This window comes from Pectinophora gossypiella, chromosome 29 (assembly GCF_024362695.1).
Source record: "Pectinophora gossypiella chromosome 29, ilPecGoss1.1, whole genome shotgun sequence".
In the NCBI taxonomy this organism is placed as follows: Eukaryota; Metazoa; Arthropoda; class Insecta; order Lepidoptera; family Gelechiidae; genus Pectinophora; species Pectinophora gossypiella.
In genome coordinates this window covers 3,411,209-3,425,397 of record NC_065432.1, presented here as the reverse complement: position 1 = coordinate 3,425,397, position 14,189 = coordinate 3,411,209, and the positions used below count along the sequence as shown (strand labels likewise).

Below are 14,189 nucleotides of genomic sequence, written 5' to 3'. Positions count from 1 at the left end.
ATTCTAGTCAAACCCAACATACATTCATACATAAACTCACGCCTATTTCCCACCTGGGTAAGCAGAGACTATAGAATTCCATTTGCTTCGATCCTGACACACTTCTCTTGCTTCCTCCAAATTCATCAATCGCTTCATACACGCACGCCGGTTCGGAGTAGATCGTATTAAACCTTTTCTAAGGACTTCTCCAATTTGGTCAACGTAAGTCCTTCTCGGTCTTCCTCTGCCAGCCCTATCATCAACTTTCGCTTTATATACCGCTTTTGCAATTCTATTATCATTCATCCGCTCAAACCCAAACCTTTTAATAAAAAAGATTTTGAAAAACAAAGGGACGGACAAGAAAGTTATCCTATAAGGCTTCTGTTTATTTATTTATTGCATGTCAATGCAAATTTTTTATACGGTTATTTTAGATTTGTGCCTAAAATTGACGTGTGTTCCATTTTTATGCTTGTCGATTACCCGTCCCTTTCCTTTTCGGCAGATAAGAAAATAGATATAACTTATAATAAAATTAGACGGTGTTTACAGGAATTAGCACCATTATTTATATAATAGGTTTTTACTATATCTTGTAACTAATGATGTTCTCCACCAATCCACAGTGGAGCAGCGTCGTGGAGTAAGCGTCACATCCCCACCGATCGTTGAAAAGCTGTGCCTAGATCTATAGGACTGGTAACTATAATATACAGAGTGCTAGTGACATCGTAACAAAAACTTTAAGGGATGATTCAGACCATGATTTTGAGGTGATATTAAGTGGAATTTAGCATCGCAAATGTATGAAACTGAAAAAAAACTAATTTTTATATGAATTTTCCGATAGGAAATTCCACTTGATATCATCTCAGAATCATGGTCTGAATCATCCCTCAAAGTTTCCGTTATAATGTCCCTAATACCCATACGTACTTGTACGGGGTGTAAGTGACATCGTAACGAATACTGAGGGGAATGATTCAGCTCATTATTTTAAGTGGAAAATTCCACTTGATATCAACTCAGAATAATGAGCTGAATCATCCCCCTCAGTATTCGTTACGATGTCTAACACCCAGTATTTTTATGTTTGTCATAAACAATTACAAACATAACATACCATCACGCCTGTATCCCAAAAAGGGGTAGGCAGAAGTGTATACAGGGTGTTAGTGACATCGTAACGAAAACTTTGAGGGATGATTCAGGCCATAATTCTGAGTTGATATCAAGTGGAATTTTCCATCGCAAAGGTATGGAACGGAAAATAATTTAAATAAGCTCTAAAATTTTCATGACTTCTCCAACAGGAAATTCCACTTGATATCGACTCAGAATCATGGTCTGAATCATCCCCTTCAGTATTCGTTACAGTGTCACTAACACCCATACCTACTTGTATGGCTACTGTATGTACTTGTATGGGGTGTAAGTGACATCGTAACGAATACTGAGAGGGATGATTCAGCTGATTATTCTGAGTTAATATAAAGTGGAATTTTCCATCGCAAAAGTATAGAATTGAAAATAATTTTTAAAAACTAAAAAAATAACATGAATTTTGCGACGGAAAATTCCACTTGATATTAACTCAGAATCATGGTCTGAATCATCCCCCTGAGTATTCGTTACGATGTCACTAACACCCTGTATGATATACACACACTCCTCGTCAGAAAGTTGTAAGTCCCATTTAATGTATAAATGAATTATTTTTATTTCAGATCTAAATCCATATTTGTTAGTAACAATGTGAACTTAAACTATGTTAGTACCTAACAATAACATGCAACATTATAAACATGTGTTGTTAGAGCCTATTGCCATTAACCGGGTAGAACCTGGAAACCACGATTGATGATCTAAATATGAAATCAAACTGATAAAGTCGAATTCAGTGGTGATTTCTTGTCGCAGAGAAATTGTAAACGCGAGTTGCCAAGGGCAAGGGTTCCTCATGAATTGTTTGCTCATACTTGTGTGGTAATTCAAATTCAAAAATATCTTTATTCAGTAGGTAACATAGTTACACTTTGAATCGTCAATTTTTACATAACGAACGTCTCATCCGCCTAAAACTACTGTAGCTTCATGGTACATACCACAGACCACCGACGATCTGGTGAAGGTCGCGGGAAGCCGCTGGATGCGGGCAGCGCAGGACTGATCGTCGTGGAGATCCTTGGGGGAGGCCTAACGGTTCGCGTACACCAAAACCGATCCGTCGGCCGTTTTCGGGTCGGAGCTGTTCGGACGACTGTCTCGGACGATCAACTGAATACACTGCAGACGATAACGGCCGTTGCCGGTGTAACCATAACACCAAAACACTACTCGATCGCAGAAAGAAGCGGGTAAAACTGACAAAAAATTCAAACATGTTCGGACTCGTCAGTTGATCGTCCGTTTTCGGGCGTTATCGGACGAAGTCGGTAGTAGCAGTGTATGCGCGCTCTAAGCCCAGCTGTGGGCGTCGTACGGCTGATGATGATGACTTGTATGGTGCGCGTTTCATTCTCGCTTGGCCCTTCTAACCTCTTACATCTATTCCGTGACCTCATCATCCAAAAAGAAGTGGCGGATAATATGTAGTGTAGCGGACCCAACTAGTTGGCCACCTAGTTCCGCTCACATGCAACAGATGGCGCCACATCCAATAAAGCAGTCTTCAAGCGGTCGTGAAACGCGGTATCGAAGTTTACACAGCAAGACGCATATATACAACTTCCAACACAACACCGTTGGATCGTCGATCACTAGTCACACTACCAACTTGTGGCTAGCGGGGTACTATGCTCAATTCGGTACCCCGCAAACATCCAAATTCAAAAATATATTTATTCAATAGATAACATAGTTACACTTTGAATCGTCAATTTTACATAACGATCGTCTCATCCGCCTAAAACTACTGCAGCTTCTCACAACCTGTATAGCCGGGGAAAAGAAGCTGCAAGAAAAACCTCGGCACAGGACCCTAGACGTTCTTTAAAAAAAAAAAAACATAAAATATTGGTATACAATTGAGTAATTTAGCTGCCTAATATCAGTTCTCAGACATCCTTTGGCGGCAGCACACCCTTGCCGCCATATGTAGTGTAAAAACAAAACATTTTTTTCGGGTAGGTACCCATATTGTAGGGGAAGACCAAGAAGAGGTTACATGGAACAGATTAAAGAAAAGGTTAACGTCGTGTCTTATAGGGAAGTCAAGGAGTTGGCCTTTGATAGACTGGAATGGAAAATGCTGCACCGACAAGAGCGTGGCTCGTAAATTGATGTTGACCCATATTGTAAGATACAATTCATCATCATCAGCCCATTAACGTCCCCACTGCTGGGGCACGGGCCTTCCCTATGGATGGATAGGTCCCTGCTAATGCAGCCGGGACCAACGGCTTAACGTGCCTTCCGAAGCACGGAGGAGCTGGAGATGATTTTTTTTTATTGTGGTCACCCATCCTATGACCGGCCTTTGCGAAAGTTGCTTAACTTCAACAATCGCAGACCGAGCGCGTTTACCGCTGCGCCACCGAGCTCCTAGCTAAGATACAATTATAATACTTTAAAATTAAAGATTAAAACAATCAATTTTTTTTTATAATAATGAAATAAAGTTAAAAATATTAAAATCAAAACTAAATGTACTTAAAATTAAAATCATAATACTCGTACAACTCATAACTATCCCAACTGACTTTTAAATAGTTTTGGCTTTTGTTTTCTATTCAGAGGCGAAGGACAGGAGTCCTAGTATGGCTTTGTAATAGACTACTCTGGGCGCCATCCCACTCGCGTCAGACAGAGTACTGCGGGGCGGAAGGCAAGAGGGAAACCACTGCCCTATTTTCCTCTACAAAAGTAGCATGGAGAATGCTACACCGACAAGGCAACATCCGTTTACAATTTCTCTGAATCTTCAAAATATTTAAGTACTATTTTAAGTTAAATTCTGGCGTTGATTCCTATTGACACCTAATTTTAAGTTAAACCTGTCTTTTTCTTATCCGCCGAAAAGGAAAGGGATGGACAATTGACAGCTTTTAAATTTAAAATGAATTAAGGCTAAGCGCGCATTACGATAAAAATTCGCTGCGAAAAATTATCGCAAATCTGTCAACCACAGAAATACACTACAATCCGCGCACTGCGAAAATAAATCGTTTGCGATTTAAAATTGCAGATGCGAATTCGTATGTGTATTTTGTACCCTATGAAGCGAACCCTATTATTGTAGTTTGCGATTTTATTACGCACTAAAAACCTCGCAACGATTTTTTATCGTAATGCGCGCTTAGCCTAATAACCCGGGCGAATCAAATTGGCATCTCGCTGTTATGCAACCCGCTTACTGTGTGCTGTCAACTTAATTCTGTCGGGTTATTGGCCAATGTAAACTGTCGATTGGCCGTCCCTTTCCTTTTTGGCGGATAAGAAAACGACAGGTATTACTTAAAATAAAATTAGACGGTGTGTAATGGAATTTGGGGGGTTAAAAATGGCCACATCGAAGCAATTCATCTAAGAAAGCAATATTGCAATTTGACATTTGCGCATATAAAAGTAAGTGCGCAATGCAAACAAATGTCAAATAGTAATATTGCTTTCTTAGACGAATAGGGTAGTTTCCAACCAGTCAAATCAGATACTTTTTACTAAACGTCAAAACACAAAATGACTATGGAATTTGTATGAAATAGCACAATGTGACGTCATAGAAAAACGTGATAGTGTCGAACTTATTATTACGTTTTTTGTCATTAAAATTCATAAATAAGTTAAATAGAAAAAAGAAAATGTTTTTCGTTAGTTTTCGGTAGTCCTTATTTCATCATCCCATTAACGTCCCCACTGCTGGGGCACGGGCCTTCCCAATGGATGGATAGGGAGATCGGGCCTTAAACCACCACGCGGGCCCAGTGCGGATTGGTAGTTATTAACGACTGCTAACGCAGCCGGGAGCAACGGCTTAGCGTGCCTTCCAAAGCACGGAGCTCGAGATGAAAACTTTTTTTTTGTGGTCACCCATCCTCTGACCGGCCTTTGCGAAAGTTGCTTAACTTCAACAATCGCAGACCGAGCGCGTTTACCGCTGCGCCACCGAGCTCCTCAATTTCTTTCATTAGTATTCAGAATTTCATAATTTATCTTGAACCTAGTAGGTACACGACCCAATTGACAACATTTCATTTTTACTAAGGTGCCTTAAATCGAAAACCATTTCGAGATATTTCTATGATTTACACAAAACACATTTTTTCAGATTTTTTAATTCAGTAATAATAGAAATATATTGAAAAATCCACGAGGTCAGAAGAGGAAGGCATAATAAGTTCAGACCTTTACATAAAAATTATAAAAAAAGTAAATGTCATACATAACATGACACTTTGTTTGCGACTTGTTTTAAATACGCATGCAAATGTACATTACATTATACTGCCTTCATTCTATCAATGGCAGAATCCAATTTTCAAAAAATATTTTTTGTAACTTCTAGTGGAAAAATCTTGAAAAGAAAAAATACGTGTCTCCTATTTAAACAAGTACTTTCGAAATAGCACAAAAAAACCACGGTTTAAAAATTTGAAATGTTGTCAATTGCTTCGGTGTGGCCATTTTAACCCCCCGAGCAACATTAGGAAGATGAATTATTTTACTCTTGTTCTGACATACTGCATGTTAATATTACTATTGATCGATTAATTGTTAATGTATTATGAATAAAAATATACTTTTGTAATAAACCTTATGTATTTTTTTATTTCTTATGTACTAACTTTGTGTGGACCCGTTGCGGAGCAGCGTGGTGGAGTATGCTCCATACGTCTCCGGTTGATTGAGAAGCCTGTGCCCAGCAGTGGGACGTAGGCTGTTTATATTATGTACGGTACGAGTACTAATATGTATACAATTTGATACCATGCCACATTAACTTTTTTGACAAATTAAACCGTAAGTCTCGTTAAATGTCAAATGTGATAGTGCGACAGGGTTCTAAAGTGGGTATATGGTATTACTCATGACTAATAACTTATGGACTAACTCATGATGTGTTGATGTACCTCTGACTACCCCAATTGGGATATTGTCGTATAGAATAGAATTGAAAATAAAATCATGAATTTTGAATAGTGGCTGAGCGTTGGGCTCACGATCCGGAGGCCCCGCGTTCGAATCCCGGTGGGGATATATCACAAAAATCACTTTGTGATCCCTAGTTTGGTTAGGACATTACAGGCTGATCACCTAAATGTCCGAAAGTAAGTTGATGAGTGCTTCGAATGGCAAGTTAAGCCGTTGGTCCCGGTTACTACTTACTGATGTAAGTATGTAGTCGTGGAGCCTTTGGCGGTTCAGTAATGACCCTGATACCAGGGTTAATGAGGTTGGTATCCCACCTCACATCGCACACGATAAGATGAATTTTCAATCAACTTTGGTGCTAATTCCTGTAAATACCATCTAATTTTATTTTAAGTTATATCTGTCATTTTCTTATCCGCCGAAAAGGAAAGGGACGGGTAATCGACAAGCATAAAATTTGTGGAACACACGTCAATTTTAAGCACAAATCTAAACCAACCGTCTAAAAATTTTACGTCCGTCAATAACCCGACACAGTTAAGTAGACAGCACGGCAAACGGATTGCATACCAGGGACGTACCTTTTGATTCGCCCGGGTTATTCATTCATTTACTCATTCTTCCTAAAATTAAGAGCTGTGAATCATCCGTCCCTTTCCTTTTCGACGGATATGAAAATGACGGATATAACTTAAAATAAAATTAGGCGGTGTCTGCAGGAATCGGGGCCATTGACTGCTTTTCTTTTTTATTTTTTTCTATCTTGTACTCTGATCTTATCTGCCTAAGGTTAGGTAATAAACCTGCGTTTACATAACTTTTTTACTGCAGGGAACGTTCCCGAAATGAGAACATTCCTGAAACGGTACATCAGTGGCTAGACCATATCAGCTAAGTTAATATCTATTCCTTCTCTTTCTGGACTGAAGTTCGCCCTTCGACGCTGGAAACTTAGCTGCCTTAAACTCCTCTTGAAATCATCGTCATTTACTCTTGTCACTGCCCTCTCCTGCCTTATCCTCTCGTTCTCTTCCTTAATCCTCGCAATTTGCTCTCTTCTCCTCGCCACCCTGGCGAACAACGCCGAAGTCTCATTTACAAGCTCGTCCTGTGAAAGTGTGTCATTTCTGATGAACATGCTAGCTATTTTTCTATCGAAGTCTTTTTTGTATGCCTTCTCGAAACGGTCATGGCTGCGTGCCTCCATTTTCCTTTGTTCTTCGTTTCTGTCCACTAGATGGCCCCAGTAATCCACATACAAGTCCTTTGGGTCTCCCTGTAGAAATAATAGTAGATACATAAACTTACACTCTTTTATCCGTGCTTCGGAGGGCACGTTAAGCCGTTGGTCCCGGCTATTAGCCGTAAAAACACCTCCACCAACCCGCAGTGGAGCCGCGTGGTGGAGTATGCTCCATACCCCCTCCGGTTGATTGAGAGGAGGTCTGTGCCCAGCAGTGGGACGTATATAGGCTATTTATGTACACTCTTTTTCTAAGATGTTCACTCGTCTCTTCGCAACGGCCTCCGTGGTCCAGTGGTTGAGCGTTGGGCTCACGATCCGGAGGTCCCGGGTTCGAATCCGGTGGGGACATATCACAAAAATCACTGATCCCTAGTTTGGTTAGGACATTACAGGCTGATCACCTGATTGTCCGAAAAGTAAGATGATCCGTGCTTCGGAAGGCACGTTAAGCCGTTGGTCCCTTGAGCAGACAGAGAGCGTTTACCGCTGCGTCACCGAGCTCCTCCGTCGAATAATAATACTTTAAATTGTAAGCAGTATGTTACGGTTCGGTTATTATAATCTAACGTTATTTAAAATTTTACGGTGACATAAACCCACGCCTATTTCCCACCGGGGTAAAACAAGGTTCAATATATATATATTCAATATTCAATATTCTTTATTTGCATACTATGTTCTCGTGCTTCCTCCACATTCACAAACAAAATGAAAAAAAAATATACAAGACCTTCTCAGCAGGATTTTCAGATTTAAAATGTGTTTCCATATGGGTTTCGTCATTCGATTCAAGTGAATCCTGTTCCGGACCAGATTTAAACCTACGTCTACCACCGAAATTCTTTATTCGATTACGATTTAATTCCTCCAGTTTCTTCCTCCTCCTCTCGTGAGCTTCCTCTATGGTTGCGTAAAATACCCCTCGCAGATAAAGTATCTCATTATATTCGCCCTCTGGAAATAATACAAGGTAAATGTCAAATTGGGTAAATGTCACACACACACACATACACACACACAAACATACACCTCCTCACACACCCACACTACACTGTTAAAGTCCCTAATTATACTTATTGTTATAATGGCCCCGATTCCTGCAGACACCGCCTAATTTTATTTTAAGTTATATCCGTCATTTTCATATCCGTCGAAAAGGAAAGGGACGGATGATTCACAGCTCTTAATTTTAGGATGAATGAGTAAATGAATGAATAACCCGGGCGACCTGGTTTGGATGTAGGTACTTACGACAAACCAGCCTCCGTGGTCTAGTGGTTAGATAGAGCGTTAGGCTCACGATCTGGAGGTCCGGGTTCGATTCCCGATGGGGACATTGTCGAAATCACTTTGTGAGACTGTCCTTTGTTTGGTAAGGACTTTTCAGGCTTCAATCACCTGGTTGTCCGAAAAAGTAAGATGATTCCGTGCTTCGGAGGGCACGTTAAGCCGTTGGTCCCGGCTATTAGCCGCAGTGGAGCAGCGTGGTGGAGTATGCTCCATACCCTCTCCGGTTGATTGAGGGGCGGCCTGTGCCCAGCAGTGGAACGTATATAGGCAGTTTATGTACTTACGACAAATCTGAAACTTATTAATCATGTATTCCACTAATTTATGATCAAGGAAATGGCCTCGCCAATTCCACGTTTCCTTCCAGTTCCACCACGAGTTGTCAGTGTGAATCTTGGTAGCTTCTTTGTATATTTTTATCATATTCTTAAATCGAGCGTAAATTTCACCTAAAATCATGAGTATATGTGTTATAACTGTGATAATACTACTGCTCTCAGGTAGGGAGGTGCTCGTCGTAATCAAACAATTCAGCAATTCTCTTGAATAATGTTATATTTTCATAAACAATGTTAACTCTCCAACACTTCATAACAGATTACCGCAACCGAACAAAATTCCCATCACCGCCTTTTAAAAAGGCGGGAAAACGTTCCCGTTTGATTTTTTTTTTTGTTTTGGTTTTCCCCGAAGGGTAAGGCAAAGGGAACTATGCCCATACAGCCATGTCTTAGTATTTTTTTTCTTGATGATTGATGAAAGATGATGATGATGAAACCTAAGCCCCCACCCTCGGAGTAGACTCCTACTCCGAACCCCAAACGAATTAACTCAAAAGTCCGCATAAACTTTCGAGTTATGAAGCGGCTTCCTGGCACGAAGCGAAAATAGGCAGATACCCTTTGTTTATTGAATACTCCCATATAATAACACTCGCGAATGTCTTCCGACTAACTTAATGCGATCATTAACCACAAAACACCACTTCGTATTAATTATTTAGATTATTCAATGAAGAAAGCAACTGTCCCGTTCCCGTTTCCCGCCAAAAAGCCCGTTCCCGTTTGAAAAAGAATAAATCAAAATAAAAACAAATGAAATAATATGCCAGTTCCAAATTAAAAATAATAAAGTCGTGACACAGATTCACGACTTTATTCCGTCTGTTATTAAGTTATGAAATCTAATACTTAATAATAAAATAAACATTACGAACCCTAACATAACATCCTACATTCCATAACAAGGGATGCATATTCAAGGCTAAGATAGCCAAAGCAATCAGAAAACGATACATCATAACTTTCGTATGGAGTATAGCCCTCTATGGATGTGAAACTTGGACTGACACAGAAAGACAGAGAGAGACTCGAGGCCTTTGATATGTGGTGTTGGAGGAGGATGGAAAGAATAAGTTGGACTGAAAGAGTTACTGAGGAGCTCGGTGGCGCAGCGGTTAAACGCTCGGTCTGCGATTGTTGACGTTAAGCAACTTTCGCAAAGGCCGGTCATGGGATGGGTGACCACAAAAAAAGTTTTCATCTCGAGCTCCTCCGTGCTTCGGAAGGCACGTTAAGCCGTTGGTCCCGGCTGCATTAGTAGTCGTTAATAACCATCAATCCGCACTGGGCCCGCGTGGTGGTTTAAGGCCCGATCTCCCTATCCATCCATAGGGAAGGCCCGTGCCCCAGCAGTGGCGACGTTAATGGGCTGATGATGATGATGATTATCTATCCTTCTTATTATTGTGTGGGTTGTGAGGTAGAATACCAACCTCATCAACCCTGGTATCAGGGTTACTATTGAGCCGCCAAAGGCCCCTGACATGGCTCATGTAACGACTACTTACTTACATCAGTAAGTAGTAACCGGGACCAACGGCTTAACGTGCCTTCCGAAGCACGGATCATCTTACTTTCGGACAATCAGGTGATCAGCCTGTAATGTCGTAACCAAACTAGGGATCACAAAGTAATTTTTGTGATATGTCCCCACCGGGATTCGAACCCGGGGCCTCCGGATCGTGAGTCCAACGATCAACCACAGGACCACAGAGGCCGTTTATATTATCTACCCTGAAAGTGCATTATGTGACTAACCTGCAGCTGCACCCATCTCAAAACTAGTTTTTCCTCTGTACATATCCACATACTTTTCTATATGACGCATTTTCGTATTCGTATCTGTAAATTTTTAATAGTCGTAAGTAAGTTTTAATAACGACTGCTAATGCAGCCGGGACCAACGGCTTAACGTGCCTTCCGAAGCACGGAAGAGCTCGAGATGAAAACTTTTTTTTTGTGGTCACCCATCCTAAGACCGGCCTTTGCTAAAGTTGCTTAACTTCAACAATCGCAGACCGAGCGCGTTTACCGCTGCGCCACCGAGCTCCTCTGTTTTATATTATTAGTTTATAAATATCAATAAAAAGTACCTTATAGCATTAAACACGCACGCTTAATAAATTATTATCAATAACAGTATTCTTATTTATTACATTTAAAAAATCTTTACACAGTTTATAGGTAATCTGTTATATCCCTACCTCGGTAAAATCAAGAAAATGTAGTTATTATAATTATCAAAAACATAGTCATCAACAGCAGCCGTTTTAAACCTTAAATGATTGGTTTCAATGCTTTTAAATCGGCCTCCGTGGTCTAGTGGTTAGAGCGTTAGGCTCACGATCTGGAGGTCCGGGTTCGTTTCCCGATGGGGACATTGTCGAAATCACTTTGTGGGACTGTCCTTTGTTAAGGACTTTTCAGGCTTGAATCACCTGATTGACCGAAAGAGTAAGATGATTCCGTGCTTCGGCCCCGGCTATTAGCCGTAAAAACACCTCCACCAACCCGCATTGGAGCACCGTGGTGGAGTATCCTCCATACCCCCTCCGGTTGATTGAGGGGAGGCCTGTGCCCAGCAGTGGGACGTATATACGCTATTTATGTAAACCGCCCTTACATCCATAGTTGAGGCGCCGTCGAAGAATGTCGATTTTGTGCAGAGTTCGAGGAAGAACTTGAGGTGGCGACCTCGACTGAGGAAGAACTGAGGAAGTTTCGAGTGTGTACCTTTTAGTATCTCCTCCGTCATTTTGACTATATTCTGGACGATATGTACCCTTGCTATCTGTGGTGCTTTCATTTTTGGGGGAGGGTAGCTGATTAGCCTCCCATTGCTCATGTGAACGATACCTGAAATTGATCACCATTACATAAGGTCATTGATCTTCTTCTTATCGTGGGGGTTGTAATACTCATACCATTTTTTTTGTTTGGTTTTCCCCGACGGGCAAGGCAAAATGCCCATACAGCCTTATGTTTCTTTTTTCTTGATGATGATTACTAAAATAATGAAAAATGAAAATATTTGAAAATGAAAATGAAAAATGAAAATATTTTTATTTCACTTTACCAAGTAAATTCTAAGTTAGGGTTGATGACTCCTTTTAAGCATAAAAGCCTGTGTTAGGAGCCAACGAAAGGTGATGATGATGAATGATGAAACCTAAGCCCCCACCCCCGGAGCAGACTCCTACTCCGAACCCCAAACGAATTAACTCAAAAGTCCGTATGAACTTTCGAGTTGTGAAGCGGCTTGTTGGCACGAATCGAAAATAGGCAGATACACTTTGTTTATTGAATATTCCGATATAATAACACTATCGCGAATGTTTTTCGACTAACTTAATGCGATCATTAACCACAAAATACCACTTCGTATTAATTATTTAGACTATTTAATGAAGAAAGCAACCACCCCGTTTTCGTTCCCGCCAAAAAGGCCGTCATAAGTAAGAGGTGAAGCAGGCAGCGTTTTTTTTTTCAACCGCCGCCCGCAATGGAAATAGTGGCATGCTTCCGCCTCACCGAGCTTTCTGTTAGACCAACTTTATAAGTGGAGAGAGTTATAAGTGAAGTAGTAAATAATTAAAAATCATACTCACACATAAAAGTTAAACATTTTAGCAGAATCATTCTTTTACCCATTTTTAATAAAAAACGAATTTACTTAATAAATTATTATTAAAGTAACTACGATTTGAAAAATTCCAATTATGTGATTCGATCAGCTACTTATAAGAAAATAAACTAATTATAAAGTTGGTAAGTAGTAACTATATACTTCTTGTTATCCATACTAATATTATAAATACGAAAGTGTGGTTGCTTGTCCTTCTTTTACGGGAAAACGGAGCGACGAATCGACGTGATTTTTTAACTGAAGATAGCTGAAGGGATGAAGAGTGACACAGGCTGCTTTTTATCTCTTTCTAACCCCCCACTTCCGTAAAATGGGGGGTGGAAGTTTGTATGGAGCATTCCGCAATATTCAAGGTAGAAAGCTCCAAATTGGTATGCGGACTATTTGTGACTCACGTGGATTTTTTTTTAAATCTGCCCCCAACCTCTTCAAGGATGGGGTGAAGTGTTATATTATGGAATTTCTCGCAGTTTTCAAAGGAGGAAGCTAAAAATTAGAACATTAGAAAAGGGGTCCGTAATACCTCGAATTTATCGCGAGCGAAGCTGCGGGTAAAAGCTAGCGTAACACTAAACATATTTATACTGTAATTTAAGTATAAGAATTTTAATTAAGTTTTAGTACTAATCGTATTGACCATAAAATAATTATAGGTACAATACTACCGAATAACTACTAATTATCAGGTTTACGTATTAACACATTCGCTGTGTATGAAACACAATATGTGGCAGTTTTGGTGCCATTTTAAATTTAGTTGTTTTGGCTATTTGGTTGCCGGTAAATGTATACACTTTACCCGGGCCTGATTTATTTACCTTCATATAACCGTCATCTTTAGATTCGACTTTTGCATCAATAATTTCAGGCTTGAATTACCTGATTGTCCGAAAAAATAAGATGATTCCGTGCTTCGGAGGGCACGTTAAGCCGTTGGTCCCGGCTATTAGCCGTAAAAACACCTCCACCAACCCGCATTGGAGCAGCGTGGTGGAGTATGCTCCATACCCACTCCGGTTGATTGAGGGGAGGCCTGTGCCCAGCAGTGGGACGTATATAGGCTGTTTATGTTATGTACCTACGATTTTACCTGAATTAACTTTTTTATTATTTGTGTGTCTTTTTCATATGTCGGGCCTATGGAGGCCCGGACTTTTGGAAGGCGTGTGTGGGGCCGAAGCCAACACGTAGAGGCCCCTTAAGACAATTTAATCTAAATGTTGTGTGACACCAACCGGCGATTATCCCTGTATGCACTATCTGTTTTCTTTGTATTTCTGTTTTGCCTGTACTATCTGTTTTCTTTGTATGTTTCTTGTGTCTGTTTCATTGTGTACAAATAAATAAATACACTATGGGAGTGCACCCAAAGACAATCCCCGGTTCGTGTAGGACTATTGCAGATTATGGGAATAAAGGGAACTGGGCTATTGGGTTGGGGGTTAGTGGACCGGGATACTGGCGCTATGGGGGACTATGGCGCCTGCTCGACCAATGTTGGTAACATGGATACAATGAGCAGGCGGTGACTCGCCACTCACTGGATGGGCCACCTATCTAGCCGACGCGACTGGACGGCAAGGCAGCAACA

General features: G+C 40.6%; 2 protein-coding genes across 7 annotated transcripts in view; one reads left to right on the top strand and one right to left on the bottom strand.

The window, feature by feature from the left end:
* The window catches only part of LOC126379364 (zinc finger X-chromosomal protein-like), a 142,325-nt gene that overhangs the window by 21,278 nt on the left and 106,858 nt on the right, over positions 1–14,189 (top strand). For 2 of the 6 annotated variants that reach the window (XR_007568320.1, XR_007568321.1), the window contains exons 10-11: positions 612–684; positions 3,721–4,433. The gene's annotated coding sequence lies outside the window, so the exon portion shown is untranslated. Of the gene's footprint in view, positions 1–611; positions 1,052–3,720; positions 4,977–14,189 lie in introns of those variants that run through there. The other 4 variants (XM_050028081.1, XM_050028080.1, XR_007568319.1 and 1 more) reach the window with 3 other exon arrangements.
* Positions 6,953–11,842, bottom strand: LOC126379678 (uncharacterized). The gene is made up of 5 exons (XM_050028495.1): positions 11,686–11,842; positions 10,711–10,794; positions 8,896–9,060; positions 8,052–8,275; positions 6,953–7,351 (listed from the first exon to the last, which is right to left on the bottom strand). The coding sequence occupies exons 1-5, from the start codon at positions 11,795–11,797 to the stop codon at positions 6,953–6,955; spliced, it is 984 nt and encodes a 327-aa protein (XP_049884452.1). The 5' UTR covers positions 11,798–11,842.

Bases quoted from the DNA above. Each gene is read 5' to 3' on its own strand.
- LOC126379678 (XM_050028495.1), bottom strand. From the start codon at position 11,797: ATGAGCAATGGGAGGCTAATCAGCTACCCTCCCCCAAAAATGAAAGCA. The intron at 8,276-8,895 runs GTAAGTACATAA...TATTATTTCCAG, and splicing joins TAATAAGTTTCAGATTTGTC to AGGGCGAATATAATGAGATA. The intron at 7,352-8,051 runs GTCTTGTATATT...TTATTTCTACAG, and splicing joins CTGAAAATCCTGCTGAGAAG to GGAGACCCAAAGGACTTGTA.